The 18,976-nt window shown below is 39.6% G+C and overlaps 1 protein-coding gene across 1 annotated transcript in view; it reads left to right on the top strand.

Annotated features, from left to right (window-relative positions):
- exoc6b (exocyst complex component 6B) overlaps positions 1-18,976 on the top strand; it is a 97,538-nt gene that overhangs the window by 57,054 nt on the left and 21,508 nt on the right. The window contains exons 19-20 of the mRNA XM_051944072.1: positions 2,009-2,150; positions 8,362-8,435. Coding sequence (XP_051800032.1) covers positions 2,009-2,150; positions 8,362-8,435 — 216 coding nt within the window. The remainder of the gene's footprint in view (positions 1-2,008; positions 2,151-8,361; positions 8,436-18,976) is intronic.

Raw genomic sequence — 18,976 nt, 5'->3', positions numbered from 1 at the left:
AAAACCAACAAGAAGGAGACCTAAAATGGCAAAATAAGACGAAAACTAAAAGTGATGAGTCGTTTTTGTCTTTTTTTGTCTCGTTTTTGTCATTCTGTGTTTTTTGTGTCTCGTTTTTAGAAATGATGTGCTTTGAAATTAAAGTTCTTAATTTTAAGTTTTCATGACTTTGTCTCAAATATTTGTGCAATTCGAACTGTAAAAGAACGGATTCTGGATGCTGATGCGTTTTTACACAAATCCCGACGTGTTTGTGTGTTCTGGGTGTTTGGTTGGTGTGTTGTGTGTGTTTGTGTGGTTTTGTGGGTGTTTAGTGGGTGTGTTGTGTGTGTTTGTGTGGTTTTGTGGGTGTGTTGTGTGTGTCTTTCTGTGATTAATGAAGGTAATTAAACATGCAGCGCTGGAAGGAAATTCCTGCTGCTTCTTATTAATCACCTTAAAGTCACATCAGGGTTCATTGTGTTGTTTTATTGGGATTTAACTGGTTTTAGTTTCTATTTTTGTGTTCATAAAGTGTAGAAAAGTTGTGTCCAGCATCATTTTTTTCCTTCCTGCTGCCCTTTGGCTGCTTTCCTCCCAGTTCCACCTTCTTTAGCTTCATTTTCTGCCTGTTTGATGTCGTTGCTTCATCCGGCTGGAATGCAGACGTCTAGGTGGAGGTTCCATGTTTGTGTTTCTGTATTAATGCGTTGTCATGAACTTCCTCATCCGCTGCTTTTATTCTCTCTGAGCTCCTTCATCATCCTGCCGCCACCTGAACGCAGCGCTCTGTTAGCGCTCTGTTAGCGTTCGCGCTGCGGTTCTAAACTCATTTATCCACTAAAACCTCCAGATGATGAAGCGAGTTGTGATTACTGCTGGGTGTGTGTGTGTGCATCTGTTACTGCTGGTGTGTGACGCTAATGAATCGCACGCAAAATGACAAAAAAAAAGAGACGCGAAATGACAAAAATGAGACACAAAGGTCACACAAAATGGCTAAAATGAGACAAAAATAACAAAAAGGAGAGACAAATTGTCAAAAAGTAAAACAAAAAATGAGAAAAAACAACAAAATGGAGACAGAATGGCAAAAATAAACAACAAAAAAGAGAAAAAAAATGACAACAAAACAACATACAAAATGACAAAAACGGACACAAACAAGACGTAAAAGGGCAACAAACCGAGACAAGAAATGCCAAAAACAAGAGAAATCAAGATTACAGAGAATGGCAAAAATGAGACCAAAATGATAAAAAAATAACTACAAAAAGGAGACACAAAATGACACAAATGAGACAATAAAACAAGACAAACGACAACAGTGGAAACAAAATGACAAAAACAGCAAAACTGAGACACAAGGTCACAGAAAATGACAAAATGGAGACAAAAATGACAAAACCAACAAAAAGGACACACAAAATGAAAAAATCAGACAAAAAATGACAGAACCAACAAAAAGGACACACAAAATGAAAAAAATCAGACAAAAAATGACAGAACCAACAAAAAGGACACACAAAATGAAAAAAATCAGACAAAAAATGACAGAACCAACAAAAATATCACCAAGGTGACACAAAATGACAGAAACAAGACAAAATGAGACAAAGTTGGAACAAAATGACACAAAACAACACAAAATGTCCTAACCAGGTCCTCCATCCTCCTGATTGGCTAATAAATATTTAATCAGTCAAACTATTGATGCAAATCAAAGATCCACCTCTAATCTGTAACTCATCACATGATGGACAGAAACACTCAGAACTCCCAGTAGAAACAGGAAGCACCGGATGTGTCAGCTCCTTTTTATTTCCTTTATCAGCAGACGTTCTCATGGTGTAGGACTTTGTTTCCTGATCCTCGATTCCATGAGGTTGAAGCTACTTTTATACAGATGCTGTCCTGGAAAACTTAAACGTTTCCAGAACCATATTTTCCACTCTGTTAGACGAACATTTGATCTGTTTGAGGAGCAGAAACACATCTGGACGTCTCACCTGTTTGTTTGTTTATCCAGGGAAAGGTGGCCCAGACGGCCTGCATGTCGGCCTGCAAACACATCTCCACCTCCCTGATGCAGCTGCTGCTGGACCCGGAGCTCCGTCAGGTCTCCATGGGAGCTCTGCAGCAGCTCAACGCCGACGTCCAGGAGTGTGAAGGTGAGAGTCCACGGCCTTTACACGTGTACGAGTGTGTTTACTGCAGGACTGTGCAAAGGTCGAGGTAGAAATCATGTTAGAGTAAAAATAAATCACCGTACAGGAAGTCCTCGGTTTACAGCGTCCTCTACCTACGGCATTCCATCTTTACATCAGAACTGGTTACAGGAACTAGTTGATGAGCAGAGCGGATGAATACGTCGTCACACGGCGCTATCAGACGGCTTTGTTTCCGTTCTCTAAATCTGTTTCTATCATACATGGATTCAGAAATATAAAGTAGATTTTTAATGTAGTATTACTGCTTAACATTTGCACAGTCCTGTATTTATTTATATGTATATATGCACTGCTGTTCAAAGGTTTGGGATCACTTAGAAATGTCTTAAAGTTGCTCTGTATTAGTAAAAAAAACAGATACCTTAACATCATATTTAAACCAATTTGATACAAATACTGATTCTAAAATCTGCCGGAGGCGACCAAATATGAGGAAAAAATGAGGATTAATTCATAACTGTTGCTTGCCGGTCTTTAAATTGGAACTTTTTTGAATGGAATTTAGTCTGATTGACCTGCAGCTCACCTTTAATTTAATTTAACTTCATTGCTTTATGTTTTCTGCAATAAACACACATCTTCAGTGCATTCGAGCTAAAACAGAAAAAAAGTGTTTAAAACCTCTCAGGATGTCATCAAATCAGTGAGATGGTTTATGAATGTGTCATTTATCACATTAACAACGTCTACACTGGATTAGCATTCATTTAGTGTTATCTTCATAGAAAAAAGCTTTTCTTTGAACAATAAGGACATTTCTAAGAGACCTCAGACGTTAAATGCTGGTCTATCCTTCTGTCATTCTTGGTTTGTTTCTTTGTGCTTTTTCCCTTCTCCCCTCTTTAACACAAACATTCACTGACGTGTTCAGACTCGACACACAAACGGGGGATTAGTTTCTCCATTTAGGCTCGTTTTCAGACAGATTTCAGGTTTTCACAAATGTTTCTGCTCAACAACAAATAAAGAAGTAATGCAGCTTCTAATGAAGGTATGTTCAACCAACAAACTACTTTTTGTCCGCAGTTAAAGTTAATATTTGTAATTACTTTAAGGTCGGAGCATAAACACAAGTTTTTAAGGCATTTACTCCTAAAATTTAAGTTTCTCCTGTAAATTTGGTTTTCTTGCCACCATGAATGAATTTATGGGTCTAATAATCATTAATTATTTAGTGTAAATTCTCCTTTAAATTCAGCCACACAGACCTGAATCAGTCTGTAAAGTTTGCAGTTTGCGTGTGGGAGCACAGGGGGCGCTATGGAACAGCCGATTCCACGGCTAGAGGAGAGCATCTTCTGTTCTCTGAGGAGGTTTTTCATCCTCCGGCTCTTTTCTTTCTGTTTCCTTCTTTGGTTCTTTTCTCAGATTTCTTTCTTTCCTCTTTTCATCCTCCTCCCCCGTCCTTCCCTGATTCGTGGTTCTGGGGATGAAAGAGGCGTCGTTGGCTCGGTTCTTCCACCATCGGGGTTCTTCGAGTCACGGCTCGGGTCGATGATGAGCAGTGACATGCGTGCAGTGCTGCCGAGGGGTTAGGAGGTTACAGAGCTGCTTATCTGGGGCACAAACCTGGGAGCTGGAGGGAAGGCAGGAAAGTTTAGAGGACGGATTTTAGATTTACTGATCCCACAGGAGACACAAGCGATCACAACACGACACAAAATGACACAGGCGAGACACAACATGGCAAAAATGAGACAGAAAAATGATAAAGGTGACACAAAATGGCAACAAGGAGGCAAAAATATAACAAAACTAACATAAAGAAACAAAAATGATACATTGAGGTCCACAAAATGGCAAAAACGAGACAAAAAGAACAAAAATAGACACAAAATGACACAGGCGAGACACAACATGGCAAAAACGAGACAAAAAGAACAAAAAATAGACAAGATGGGGAAAAAAATTGACGAAAATTAAAAAATAACTAAAAGGAGATACAAAATGGCAAAAATTAGACAACAAATGCCAAAAACAAAAAAACGAGATACCAAGGTCGCACAAAATTTCAGAAAACAAGAAAAGAGACAAAATGGCAAAAAATTAGACAAAAGATGATAAGCCAACAAAAATGAGACTCGAATGTGACCCAAAATGGCAAAAATTTGACAAAAAATTTAAAAAAAAATACAACCCAGAGGAGACACAGACAATCACAAGATGAGACAAAATGAGACGGACATGAAAGAAAATGACACGAGCGAGGCACGATGGCAAAAATGAGACAAGAAATGAGAAAAAACAAAGAAAAGAGACAGAATGGCAAAAATGAGAAAAGAAATGAGAAAAAAAACAAAGAATAGAGACAGAATGGCAAAAAATGAGACAAGAAATGAGAAAAAACAAAGAAAAGAGACAGAATGGCAAAAATGAGAAAAGAAATGAGAAAAAAAACAAAGAATAGAGACAGAATGGCAAAAAATGAGACAAGAAATGAGAAAAACAAAGAAAAGAGACAGAATGGCAAAAATGAGAAAAGAAATGAGAAAAAAAACAAAGAATAGAGACAGAATGGCAAAAAATGAGAAAAAAGCAAAGAAAAGAGAATGGCAAAAAAATGAGACAAAAAATGAGAAAAAGCAAAGAAAAGAGACATAAAATGTCAAAAATGAGATAAAAACAGCAAAAAGGAGACACAAAATGTCAAAAGCAGACAAAAACTGCAAAAAATAGACAAAAAATAACAAAAAATGAGTCAGGAAATGAGAAAAAACAAAGAAAAGAGACACAGAATGGCAAAAATGAGATAAAACTGCCAAAAATAGACACAAAATGGCAAAAAATAGACATAATAAAAATGAAACCCACAATGAGACAGAAAATAGCCTTTCCAGGTCCTCCATCCACCTGGTGCAGCTTCTGCCTGATTGGTTGATGAATATTTAATAAGTTAGACTGTGGATGATTTTATGAATAAAACTGTTTAATCTTTAAAATCTTATAATTGCAGTAAAACGAATCAGAACGATGGATTAAACATGAGATGGAAGGAGAGAGTGGAGTAGAATCAGTGACAGAATAAAGGAAAAGAGTCGGACTGAGAGAAATTCCCCAGAAGGTGAACTTGGAGGGATTAAAGAAATAAAGGTCAGAGCAGATTAGGATGAAAGAGGACGAGAGGCCAGAGAAAATGGGATTAAAAGAGAGGAGAGAAATTAATAAAAGCAGAGAAAGGCCAGAGGAGAGAGCAGAATACACGACTTAAAGGGAAAGGAAGTGAAGAAAGAGGGATTAGAGATGGAATAAAGGCAGGAATTCCAGGATTGTGGAGGATAAAAAGGAAAAAGGAGGTTCAGATGGATGAATACGATCAGTGGAGAGGAAAAGAAAAGAGGAGAGACTGAAAGGAAGGAAGACAAGCAAGATTAAAAGTACAGGTTATTAAAAAAAAGTTTAAAAAGGAAAGAAAAATTAAATTAAATTAAAACAGTTCATGTTAAAAAAAACTATAAAAACGGGGAAAGTACAAGTAAATATCCAATTAAATATATTAAAGCTGTCCTTTTTATAGTCAGTTATTAAAGAACAAATAACTGTAAAAGTAAAGATTTTCCTTTTTTATAGCCAGCATTTACATTCATATTTTTTCTTGTCTATAATTTAACAAAACTAGACCAAAAAATCTATAAAATAACATTTAACGTAACAATAATAAATTATTGAGCATTTTAAAATTCCTAATATACATAATTTATCTTTTAAATTATTAACAAATTAATGTAAAATAATATTTCCTGCTTATTTAAATACTAATACTAATATTAATTATAATACATTTTATTTGTTTTCTCAAAGTGCTGCATTAAAGATATGAAAGGATAAAAACAGCACAAACAATTAAAATAAAATGTAAAAATTAAAATAAATAAACAAATAAAACCTTGTTAGTAAAAATACAGATACAGACATTATGTACCGTTTGACCTAATATTTTTCCAAATAATATGTAAATTCGTACTTTATGTGATTTTACTTATTATCTGTAACTTATCAAAACTGGGGAAAATGTAAAAAAAAAAAAAGAATCACAGTATTTTAAAAAGACGACAAAAACCAAATGCAAAATGACAAAAACAAAAATGACACACCAAGGTCATACAAAATGGTAAAAACAAGACAAAACAACAAAATAGAGGGACATAATGGTAAAAATAAGACAAAACAGTTAAAAAAACACAATAAGGAGAGAGAAAATGGCAAAAATTAGACAAAAAATGACAACCAACAAAATGAGACATAAAATGACAAAAATGAGAGAAAAATGTGAGAAAAACAAAGAAAGGAGAGAGAAAATAGACAGCAAAAAGACAAGAACAACAAAAAGCCGACACCAAATGGCAAAAATGGGACAAAAATTGGACGGATTTGAGCCTCATGTTGGACACCCCTGGTCTACAGCAAACTGAAGCTTTCTGGATTAAAGGATGTTTGGAGGAATTCTGTCAGACGTGGTTCTAGACGGGTGATGGCAGGTGGAACGTGGAGGACAAGTTTTAGACCTGGTTCAGGTTCTTCAGAGGGAACGTGGAGGTTCAGGTTCTTCAGGGGGAGTTGGAGGTCTGATGTTCTGCAGGTTTTTTGTGTCCAGGGTTCAGCAGCAGGCTGGTGTAGAACATGAAGGTCTTCTTCTGAGGTTTTTTGTGTCCAGGGTTCAGCAGCAGGCCGGTGTAGAACATGAAGGTCTTCTTCTGAGGTTTTTGTGTCCAGGGTTCAGCAGCAGGCCGGTGTAGAACATGAAGGTCTTCTTCTGAGGTTTTTTGTGTCCAGGGTTCAGCAGCAGGCCGGTGTGAGTGCTGCTGCTAACGGTGTGTTCGGGGTCAGTCTGGATGGCAGGCGTGTAATCGCTGCTGTGGAGTGTATGGCCTTGTGTTTCAGAGATTAGCTGCTCCCTCCGCTACACTCCTCTTTTCTCCGCTCCCTCGCTCAGAATACCAGCCGGCTTGTTTTCGGGGGCCAACTGACGCCAGGACCCCAGCTCACACTCCGGCCGACCCCGACCAGGCGTCGTCCTGCAGAACAGTCCAACTGCACTGTTCTCAGAGCAGCAGAACACCCAGAAAACACCTCAGATTGCCACCGAAAAGCCTCCAGCATCATTTGCAGTTACCTTTCTTGTCGCAAATAAGTTTCTAGCCGTTTGATTTCACCGTCTTTTTAACCAACCAATCATAAATTAGACTGTTGTAGCCCAGAAAATAAGGATAAGCTTCAAACACGTAGTTAAAGGTTGTGACAGCTAGTCATAGTAGTGTACTACAGCTAGTTCTCCATGAGCAAATATGGATGATCCCTTTATAAATGAGTCAACATTTAGTGTAAACATCTAAAAACTGGAACCTTGTCTTGTTAAATTTGCAACACATCAAACTCTACGACAGTCGGTGAAATGTCGACCAAAGACTGGATTTTAGTAGAAATATGGATCCATCCATTTATATCATTTACAGGAGCTTTATGGGGACACAATACTAACTGTAATTAAAACATTTTGCACTTTTCCATATTCAGTGGACAATAATTATTCATTATTGATAAGTTGGACAGTTTTGAGTCAGACACATTTTGAGTCGTTTTGGGGCAGATTTAGGCCATTTTTTTGCTTTAATTTACAACGTTTACAAATCATCACAGTTTGTGTGTGAACATAACACGATATCTGCAGATTTTAGAACGTTCTACTGTGTTTGGACATTAAACCTGCTGGTTCCTGGTCCATCTCTGGTGTTGTAGATGAAAGTGTAGCTGCTGGTTCATCGTCTTTACATCGACTTTTAAACTGGACGTCTTTCTTACAGCTGGCTGCTTATTTCTAAATAAACTTCCTGTAAATGATGAGTGAGGACGGCGTTTGGTTGCGTATGAAGGTCACTTAGCGGAGGCCGTTCTCCTTTTCTTTTTTCCTCTTTCACATCCACTAACACTCGCTCTCATTGACGATTCGGCTGTTTTCCAGCCAGGCCCAGCGACATGACTCTAACACCCTTCCTCCTCCTCCCCAGGCTGTCATTTGTCTGCCAATCTATCCGATGCATAGCGAATCCGACCAGGTCCTTTATTCTTCCCTTTTTCACCCTCTTCTTCTCCTCCTCCTCCTCTCTTCCCTCTCTCCGGGGGTGGACTGGGGGGGTGGGTTTGTATTTTCCCACAGGTTTTGCCAGAGCCGGGCCGGTCGCAGGCTTCCAGGGTGACACGTTGCTTCTGGCCTTCAGTGACTTGAGACAAGTAGGTCTTTGTCTCCTCGTGGTCCTCTCTCCTTCGTTTTCTCTCTCTGTCTTGTGTTTTTTTTCCCTCCCCACTATCTTTTTTCTGCCTCCTCCTCCCCCCTTCGTCCTTTTCATCCTCCCCTCACACACCCCCGAGGCTTTCCTTCCCTCATCCTCCTCCTTCATTTGGGTTTGGTTTGATTTTCTACCTTCTACTTTTATTCTCTCTTCTGAAACACTCTCACAGATTTTTCTTATCTCCACTTCTGTCTTATCTGTTGTTGAATTGTTAACGGTCTAATGTCACCACACATGTCCTTAAAGAAAACCTAAAGGTTGAGGTTTACTGCAGGAAATGCTCAAAAACATGATAAAAAGTTAAAGTGAAGTTATTTTCTGGATTCTGTCCTCGTGAAAGACAAAATAAAACATAAAATTCTCACAACTCAGCCACAGTATTTCACAGAACTTAGTTTTGAGTCAAATATAGAAATTCTGCAGCATAGAATGACTGAAACTCTTCATTTTTACTTCAAATAAATCAACATTACCTCCATAAATTGCTGTAAAAACTGGTGGATCTTCTTTAAAGCTTCTTTACAAACCAAGTTGCTTTTGTGGAGTCAGATTTCTTGGAAATATGAAACACTTGTTGGGTTTAGATGTAGAGAACCAGCTGGGTTCATCTCTGGGTTCAATGATTTCAGTCATTGTGACACTGATATTTAAACCTTAAACTTTTTCTTTACAAACCAGATTTATGAAGTGAAGTTTGTTGTTTTGTGACTTTATTTGTTTTCTGTGAGCCTCAGCAATGAAGGTGAATAAAGCAGAAACTATACAGAACCTTCTAGATTAGAACAGTACCGTGCTTTATTGTGGAGTTTGGTGGTTTAAGAATGACGATTGTTCACTAAAATGTCCTGAATCATGTTGAGTTTGATGAAACCAGGGCGACGTAACGGGTCTTTGAGAACCATTTATGAGCATCTTATCTGATTTCAGTCATTATGAAACTTTTATTTATTTCTTTAGCTTCTTCTTCAGGAACCAGATTACCTTTGTGAAGTTAGTTGTGTGTTTCTGATACATTCAAAGCTGAGCTGTGGACTTCAGTGGTTTAAGAATGACCATTTTGATATTTTGAAGCTGAATCATGTTGTGTTCGATGACACCAGCAGGATGATACGGGTCCTTGGGCCGGATGTTGACAATCGGTTGGGGACATCTTTGGGTCCACTGATTTCAGTCATTATTAAACTGATATTTACTTCTTTAACTTCTTCTTTATGAACCAGATTACCTTCATGAAGTCTGTTGCTGATATATTACAGTCTTTGTTGTGGTTTCAGAACGATGTTTGTAACTTTTAGAGCTGAATCGTGTTGCGTTCGATGACTCCGGTTACCAGAGGAACGACACGGGTCCTCGGGCCGGATACTGAGAACTCATGAGTGTATTTTTGGATCCAAAAATTTCAGTCATTAAACTTTGACTTCTTTAGCTTCTTTATGAACCAGATTGTCTTTGTGAAGTTAGCTGTTTATATATTAGAAACTTTGTTGTGGTTTCAGAAATGACCGTTTATAACTTTTAGAGCTGAATCGTGTTGCGTTCGATGACTCCAGTTTCCTGGGGGACGACACGGGTCCTCGGGCCGGATGTTGAGAACCGGTTGTGTGTTTGGGGTCCTGGGAAAGCAGCGAGCAGAACCGGTGGGACAGAACTGGACGGCTCCAGTGAGAACCCAGGATGTTGGGCGGAGCGAGCGAGTGTTTGTGTGTCGATGTCGCCCTCCGCCGCCGCCGTTTCCGAGCGTCTTCTTTCTTTGGCGTGTTTGTGTGTCTGTCATCGGCGCTGAATGTGTGAAACTGAGCGCAGTTTGTGTGTCTGTCATCGGCGCTGAATGTGTGAAACGGGGCGGAGAGGCCGAGTTTGTGTGGCTTTCTGGCCGCCGCGCGATTCTCGCCGTCGTGTCCGCCACGAAAAGTGTGTGAAAGTGAGCGTTGTTGTGAATGTGTGAAGCAGGGCGGAGAGCGAGTGTGTGCCCGGCTTTGATGTTTGTTGTTGTGCAGAGTTGTGTGTCCGTGTGACAGCGGATGACGGATGGGCCGGCAGGACGGAGCAGAGACGATGAATGAGGTGACGGACGGAGACGGATAGCCCTTTATCCCTCCGTCACAATCCCTCTTTCTGCCTCCTCTCTTCTCTTTCTGCGGCTGTCGGGATGATGCAGTGCCTCTTGTTCTCTCTGAGCAGCAGAAGGAAGGGGGGAAGACGGGGAGAAGGAAAAAATTGCATTCATGCGGCATCGATGTTTACTCCGGCTCCCCCCATCGTCCTCGTCCTTCATCTCCGTCCTCCTCTTTGTCTTTGTCGTTCTTCTTTGTCTCTGGTTCCCATCCAGAGTCGGAGTCCAACATCTGCCCCGAGCGCATCTTTCCGAGCCGCTCCGTGTTTCATACGTGCTCATACATACGTGTGCGTCTTTGTGAGGCGCCGGCTGAATGGTCGATAAATCACGCTGACGGCGCTGTTTGTTGTCTGGTCGGGTCCCGGTGTTCTGGAAGGTTCCGGGGTCCTGGGACAGCGCCTGGATGGGACTCTCACACACAAACACTGAACACACAATCCAGACCTGCGTCACGCTCCGGGACAACAACCTGCTTTAATAGAACTAAATAATAGTTTATTTAGAATTTAACCATCTGACGTTTGAGTCTCATCATCAGGCAGGAAGTAGAACCCAACTGGACTCCTTCTTTAGACTCTAAAAGAAGCTTCATCAATCTCTGTTCTGCTGATGAAGTTATGAGGCTTAGAAATGCTAAATCCTGAATTTCATTGGAAAGTAAAGATGAGATATTTTCAAACACCCTCCATAATCTGAAGCTTTGATGACAGGAACAACAACTTATGTTGGAGAAACTTTGGCAAAACTGGAGAGCAGACCCACATGTTCTGTTCTATTTTGGGATTCGGGCAGAAATCAGATCCATTGTAGGTGTTGATTTACCACTTGACCCATTGTTCTATATGACTGGTTCTGTTCCAGAGGAAGTAATGGATAAAAAAAAGACATACACCCCCTGTCAAAAGTTGTAGGACACTTACTCATTCATTTGAATGAGAAAGCGTCCTAAAACTTTTGACAGGGGGTGTATGTCTGACATATTCTGCTACCGGTGGCAAAGAAAATAATGACCATTACCTCCCAGCCTCCACCAATGGAGAGAGAGATCAAAGAAAGTGGATTCAATGGAAAAATATCAGCAAAGCAAAACTTAGGTTCCTTTATGAATGCATGAGCTTTTGTTATTGCTTACTTTACTTTAACTTGATGTGACAGGCTGGGGGAGATGTTTTTGGAGATTTTTACATGTTTTATAAGCCCTCGCTGCTCTTTAATTCAGCTTTAAATTCTCCTCTTTATGTGGGTTTAAATGAGGCCATGAGTTCGTTGTGTTGCTGAATTGTTTATTTGTTTTTGTTTGTCATGTGTATGTTTCTGAGCTGTGTATAAAAACATGCAGTTTAAATTTAAACAATGCTGATCTCTCTGTGGATATTCATTACATGAAGGCAAATGAATAACAGCGGTGATACATCCCATAACGTTAATTAGCAATAATAGATGGAAAAAATGAGCAAAAATCCTGTGTAGTCTTTTTCTGACCCCTGGAGTAGATTTCAGTGTCTTTGTGTCTGCTTTGTGTTCTGTTGTTTCTTTGTGTCTTGTTTTGGACATTTTGTCTTGTTTCAAGTCTTATTTCCATCTTTTTGCATTGTTTTTTGTGACCTTTTTAACCCTTTACGCTTCAGTGTGTCGTCGGTGTACCACCGGCGGTACACTTACTAATTTGCATAGGAATTTAAAGAATGTCCGACGGCTGCAAACACGATTATACAAACACTATACGCCGATGGAAAGCTTAGATTCTCATGAATCTGCCGGTATAAACCACTTTCAGATGCGATTACCACAGCGGGTGAGAAAAACACATTTGTCCGACAAAAACAAATGTTCATCCATCCGTTCTCTATACACGGCTTCAAAGCACACAGCGCGACTCACATTTCCGGGTTCATTATTACACACAAAAAAAAAGATTCCACAAAAATCGGCCATAATCCAACCTTTTACATCCAGATGACACAAGCCAGTAAACTATTTTGTCCAAAACATGTCCTGAAGTCGGTATAAAATCCACGAATCGGTCGTTTTCAAGGAAATGCACCTCGTGATGCGCGTCCAATATTCCCTGTATTTTTCGTAATTTTTTTTAATTTAAAAATAGAATATTAGCGATTTTTTGTACTGAAAACAGCTGGAATTGACTGAAGCTTAAAGGGTTAATTATTTGTCCTGTTTTTCTTTTTTTTGTCTTGTTTTTCGTCTCATTTTTGTTCCAATTTTTCCCTATTTGACATGAGGAATCGCTGGTAGGAAACAGAAACTGGTGTTTTTTGGTGTCTAGATGCTGGTATTATATTTCTCAGTCACAGTCTGCTTGCATGCTGATATTTGCCAGCATGTGAGGCTAATTTTTCAGCTAAACATGTTTTCATGAACTGTGTAGATCTGAATGGATCTATTAAACGGTTTGTTTTTAGCCTCCAGCCCCCCCACAAACAAAGCAGCAGAGCCAGAACCTCCACTTTTAAGGCAAACTATGTGAGCGTGTCTGCAGAAGGGCTGATTCACGGTACGAGGCTGATAGGAGCTGTCAGCAGCGTTCTCCTGTTCTCTACCGTTGCTAAATAATCTGCTGAGCGTAGGAGGCTGATTGTGTTAGTGTGCTGCCCTTTTCCACAGATCCTATCAGTCTGCTATATTTAGAACGTTCAGAAGTCTGTGGTTCCTTCAGACCTTTGGCTGGCCCTGCCGTGGGTGGGTGGGCGGTGCGCTGCGGTGTGGCGTCCCCCCAGAAAAACGCTTGCAACAGTTGGGTTCCACTCGTCCCCCGTCCTCCACCTTGGTCCCAGCGCCGTCATTCATTCCTCTGGTGGACCGCAGACACTCTGATTCCTCCATTCATCTCCTCTACAGCTCTTTCTCTCAGCTGTCATCTCTTCACCCCTCGAGGTTCATCAGCTGAACTACTTCTCCATTCTTTTCTCCCCATTTTCCACCGATGTTTTTATTTCTATCCACTCTTCCACCCAAAACATGCCGACATGTTTTCTTTTTAGAAATTGCACCATTTACCAGAACCAGAAACTGTAAAAACAGAAATATTTGTCAGAGTCTCAACTTTCTGACCGACCTAGAAAGAATTATGTGTGACGTGCAGCTCAGTCTGGAAAAATAACCAAATGTGAGTTTGAAATTGTGATATTTCATCTGAATCACTTTATTCTACATGTTTCAGCTTTCATGACTGAAACCCTGGAACATGTTCAGAATGATTGAGAAAATTGGCTTCAAAATCAGTAAAAAAACAAATCTAATTTCTCCAAAATAACTAGAAACTTGTTGAAAGTTACATAAAATTTGTCCAAAATGGTGAAAATTTCTCCAAATTACTTGAAAAATTGTCCAGAGTGAGTCAACAATGGAAACTTGTTCAAAATGTTTGAGAAAACTGTCTAAAATGGCTTCAACATTGGTCAAAAATGAATCAAGTTTGTCCTTAATAACTAAAATAATGTTATAAAATGACTTCAATTTGTCTGAAAAAAATATCCAAAGTGATTGTGAAAGTTTGAGGAGATAACATTAGTTCAGAGTTTAACATCTGAGGAGACATGGAGATAAAACAACAGAAACAGACAAAAAACAACAAAACAAAGACAACAAATGACCAAAATTTGACACAAAATGAGAAACAAGGCAAAGACAATCAGAGAACAGAGACAATAGTGTCCATGAAACGTGTCCAAGCTGACTCAAAACTTGGATAAAATGGTTCAAAATTTGTCTAGAGAGGAAAAATGGAGATATTCTTCTTGAAAACCTGTCCAGAATTACACAAACTACCCAACAAATGCTACAAAATTTTATCCAAGTGAAAAAATGTCTGAAAAAGTCATTAAAATTACTCAAAATTTGTTTCGGATGACTTTAACTTCTCAAACTATTTTTAAAATGTCCGAAATGACTCAAAATTTGTCGGAAATGAAACATATGTTCCAAAATTATTTTTAAAAAATGCTCAAAAACACATAAAGTTTCTACAAAATTGGCTTAAATTTGTCTGAAATGCTGGAAAACGTGAAGTTCAAATGAGGGGGTATTATGTCTCCATGAAGTTCCTATAAGTGTATATCTATGGTTGGATCCTTATTTCTACTAAAAATCCAGTCTTTGGTTGACATTTCTGTTCACTGGCTGTATTCCAGTGGCCACCAGTGAGGCGTTCGCTTCCCGTCCCGTCTGACGTCTCGGCGTCCAACCATTACCTCACGAGGCTTCCCCCTCTCCGTCCAAAAGCAACATGTCACAGCATGACAAGCGCTCGCCTCGTCCCGCTCTGTGAGAGCTCAGATTGACCGGCGTGGCCAGTAGCGATTATCTGGTGACAGCATCGTAGATTCCCCCCTCGGCTGGCCTGTGTTTGTGTGTGGAGCTAACAGACAGGCTAAGGGATGAGAGGAGGCCCAGTGGGAGATGGAAACCTCCATCTCACCTCCTGGTAACCCAGACTAACGAGGAGGAGGAGGAGAAGGAGGCTGGAAAAAGAGAAGGAATCATTCTCTCCTCCTTCTGTTCTGTTATTCTTTACAAACTGCTGAGTTTGAGCGATGCAGGGCAGAACTGCTCTCTCATACCTCCAATGCAGTCTTTCTACATCCATTATCATTACTTTGGCATGTTTTGCCTTCTTCAGCATTAAAGCCACAAACTATCTGAATGACAAACGGTTTGTACCGAGCAGGACGCCTTTCCAAACCAGAACGCCTCCATCTCCAGAGAGCTCTTTGTTTCAGCCACCAGCAGATTTTACAGCAAAAAGTAAGATAATAAGGAGAAGAAATAACTGGAACCTTGTCTGGCCAATCTGACCACACATCAGATTCTACAAAAGGTGGAGAAATGTCGACCAAAGACTGGATTTTAGGAGAAATATGGATCCATCCATTTATAGACACTTACAGGAACTTTATGGGGACACAATATCAACCTGGATTAAACAATTTGCACTCTTTCCATTTTCAGTGACCAACAATTATTCATTATTATTATTTTGTACACTTTTGAGTAAATTTCAGGCACATTTTCAGTCATTTTGGGTCGATTTGGAGCAATTTTATAACATTTCTGAATCATTTTTGGACAACTTTGAGTCATCTTTGGATTAATTGGAGCAATTTTAAATCATTTTTGAATCACTTTTGCAGAATTTTAAGGCATTCTGGACATGTTTCAAGTCATGACAATTATGAGATGTTTTGGGACCTGGAACTGGAATCTTGCCTTATTATACATGAAATTCTACTGACGTGGAGCCTCTAAAGTTGGTGAAATGTCAGCACTTTTAAGTGTCAAAAACAAACAAAAAAAACCCTTTCAGCTAAACACATCATTGCTGGTCAGATCAGGCAACGGTCCAGAGGAAAGCCTGACATGGTTTATGCAAAGTTACACACAAATGCAAAGTCCATTAGTTCAAAAAATTACCAAAATAACTTAAAAATTGATGAAGATTAGTTAAAAATCGTCCAAAATGACTCAAAAATGATCCAGAATGATTTAAAGCTCATCTGAAAGTACTTTAAACTTGTTCAAAAAGACTCCAAAACTGACAAAATGATTCAAAATTGCCTAAAAATTAAAAAAAAAAAGTGTGAAAATAGTTTACAAAATTGTTCAAAATGACTCAAAATGGTCAAAAATTAGTTCTAAAATGATGCAAAAAATGACCTCAAAATGTCAGATTTATTCTTCAGACTGTGACACCTGGATGGATTTAAACTTATCTGTCGTCAGTTTTTACCAGAACTCACGTTTCTCCTCCTAAATGTCATGGTTCTATCTGCTGGATTGATGAAGTTCTGAGGATCAGAAATGATAGAAAAAGTCCATTAATGGATTTTTCCATCATTTCTGAGCCTCAGAGCTTCATCAGTAATAAATCTGGCTCCACCATGAATTAGTCGATGTAAAACTGCCAAAATGACTCCAGAATTAACCAGGAGTACTTCAGAAATTGCCCAAAATAACTCAAAAATTGACAAAGATTAGTTAAAAATCATCCAAACTGACTCAGAAATGATCCAGAGCTATTTGAAACTGATCTAAAATGACTTTAAACTTGATCAAAAAGACTCCAACATTGTGGTGAGGCTCAGAAACGATGGAACAAGTCCATTTTTTAATGGACTTGTTCCATCGTTTCTTATGATTCTCCTCACTTCATCAGTGATAAATCTGGACCCATCTCTATAGACTTCAAGGACCTGGAACTCAGAAAATATTCCTAGTATGAAGGTAGAACTTTGCTTCACTAAATAAAGTTCCTGTAGATGAAGAACCAGCAGAAAGACTGATTGATTTTCCATGTACAGATCCTTGTGTCCCCCTATAACCTTCCTTTATTAAACTCTGTCCCCTGAGCCTCCTCGCTGCCTCCACCTTCGTCCTCTCGGTGTAGTTTCAGGTCATCTTGGCTGCAGACGACCTCTGGATCAACCTCCAGAATATAAATCACACACTCGGGGCCGAGCTGCAGCTGAAATGAAAATCCATCTATCCTTATTTCAGGACTGAAACTAAACTTTGGCACGTTTCTGGGACTGAGGAGAAACTGGATATCCTTCATGCTAACTGCTGAACGCGGCGACGCGGGGATAAACAACGTTATCGGGACAATATGAATTTGAGGGATAGTTTCCTGAAGCAGTGGATCAGAGTTTCCTGATGGACTGACAGGAAGCCAGCAGCGTTAAGTAGCATGTGCTCTCCAGTCAGGAACAATGAGGTGACAAACAAACCAAGTGAAGGCTTCCTGCTGCAGTGACAGATCGCCTCTGAACAACCTGTTTTTCTAACTGATAGGACCAGAATTATAGAGAGCCTCCAGCAGCTCCTAGAAGAGGAAACGAACCCTCGTATCTCCAACTAAAACCTGACACTGAAGATGTTTCAGGAACACGTGCAGGGTCAGTGTACGATGGAGGACCTTTTTGTATAATGGTTGACATTTTAGTGATATCCAGTCATTTTTATTAATCAGTGATTGTTTCCATAATAAATTATAGAATTTATGAAGACATGATCATAATAAACATAAAACATTAGTTTTTTACGTTTGATAAAAATGTATGCAGATATATTCCATGGACTTCAGACGTCCCTCAGTTATAGATTGACCCGGACAAGTCATTTTGGACAATTTTCTTGTCATTTTCATCAAGTTTTATGTCAGCTTATTGGCCCTTGACAATGGAAGAAAAGAACAAAATGTTCAGTCCTTGGTGGTCTTATGTTTCCATAAAGTTCCTTTCAGTGTATATTTATGGATGTATTCATATTTCCCATAAAAACCCAGTCTTTGGTCCACATTTCACCAATTTTGAGGCTCCAGCATCAGTAGAATCTGATGTGTGGCAAAGATGGCAAGATGAAATTCCATTTATTTGCTATCTTAACCTAACATTTGTGTCAAATGGGTAAATATAAAACTAATTGAAACTAAAAATGGCCCAGAGTTATTTGAAACTAAAAAAAAAAAACAAGACCAAAATTACAATAATGATAAATTATTTGTCCTTAAACATGGGGAAAAAACTGAAAAACATTCAAATCAGTGTGGTATTGTGCCAGAAAGCTCCTGTAAGTATACATAAATGGATGGATCCATATTTCTACTAAAACCAGTCTATGGTCCACATTTGACCAACTTTTGAGGCTCTAACATCAGTAGAATCTGATGTGTGGACAGTTTGATTCCCATTTATTGATATTTTGACCTAAAACTTGTCTAAAATTACCTCAAATTGTCCAAAACTAGATGGTTAAACTGAACTCTGACGGATGTTAAATCTGAGCTGAGTGTTTTGCTGTGTCATGTATGAATGAACTACAGCACTGTGGCTGTTTATTGACACTGAACAGAGCTTTATCTAATCAGATGGACTGACGGGATGCTTCCAGAGAGTCTTTGGATGGTCTGAACGTGGTTGCGTAGCTACACTTTGCGTCTCTCAGACCGTCCGGACGCCCAGCAGATCATGTTTCTATGAAAGTCTGAACACAAACCGAGTTTCCACGCCCGAAAGTTTGCGAATGTGTCGCTGCGAACTGTCTGCATCGTGTTTGTGTTCCCAATAGACCGGCGGGCGAGCATTTAGATGTCCGTCTGCTGCTCATCCTCCCTTCGGCCTCTTTCTCCTCGGCTCATCCCGCTCTTTCACCCCTCTATTCATCCCCCCTTCTGTGAGCGGTCAGACGGATGAAGGGAAGTGTCAGCCTCCTGAGGGGAGTCCGGGGGGAGGCCGAGACCACCCTGTCCGTCCGTTTGACTCGCCGTATCACTTTCACCTGACTGCACTCTTTCACTCGCCATCCCTCGCTCCGTTTTCACACATTCATGTCTTGTTTTGTCTCTGGGCGAGTTC

This window comes from Acanthochromis polyacanthus, chromosome 23 (assembly GCF_021347895.1).
Source record: "Acanthochromis polyacanthus isolate Apoly-LR-REF ecotype Palm Island chromosome 23, KAUST_Apoly_ChrSc, whole genome shotgun sequence".
Lineage (NCBI taxonomy): Eukaryota > Metazoa > Chordata > Actinopteri > Pomacentridae > Acanthochromis > Acanthochromis polyacanthus.
This window is presented reverse-complemented; position numbering and strand designations above follow the sequence as displayed.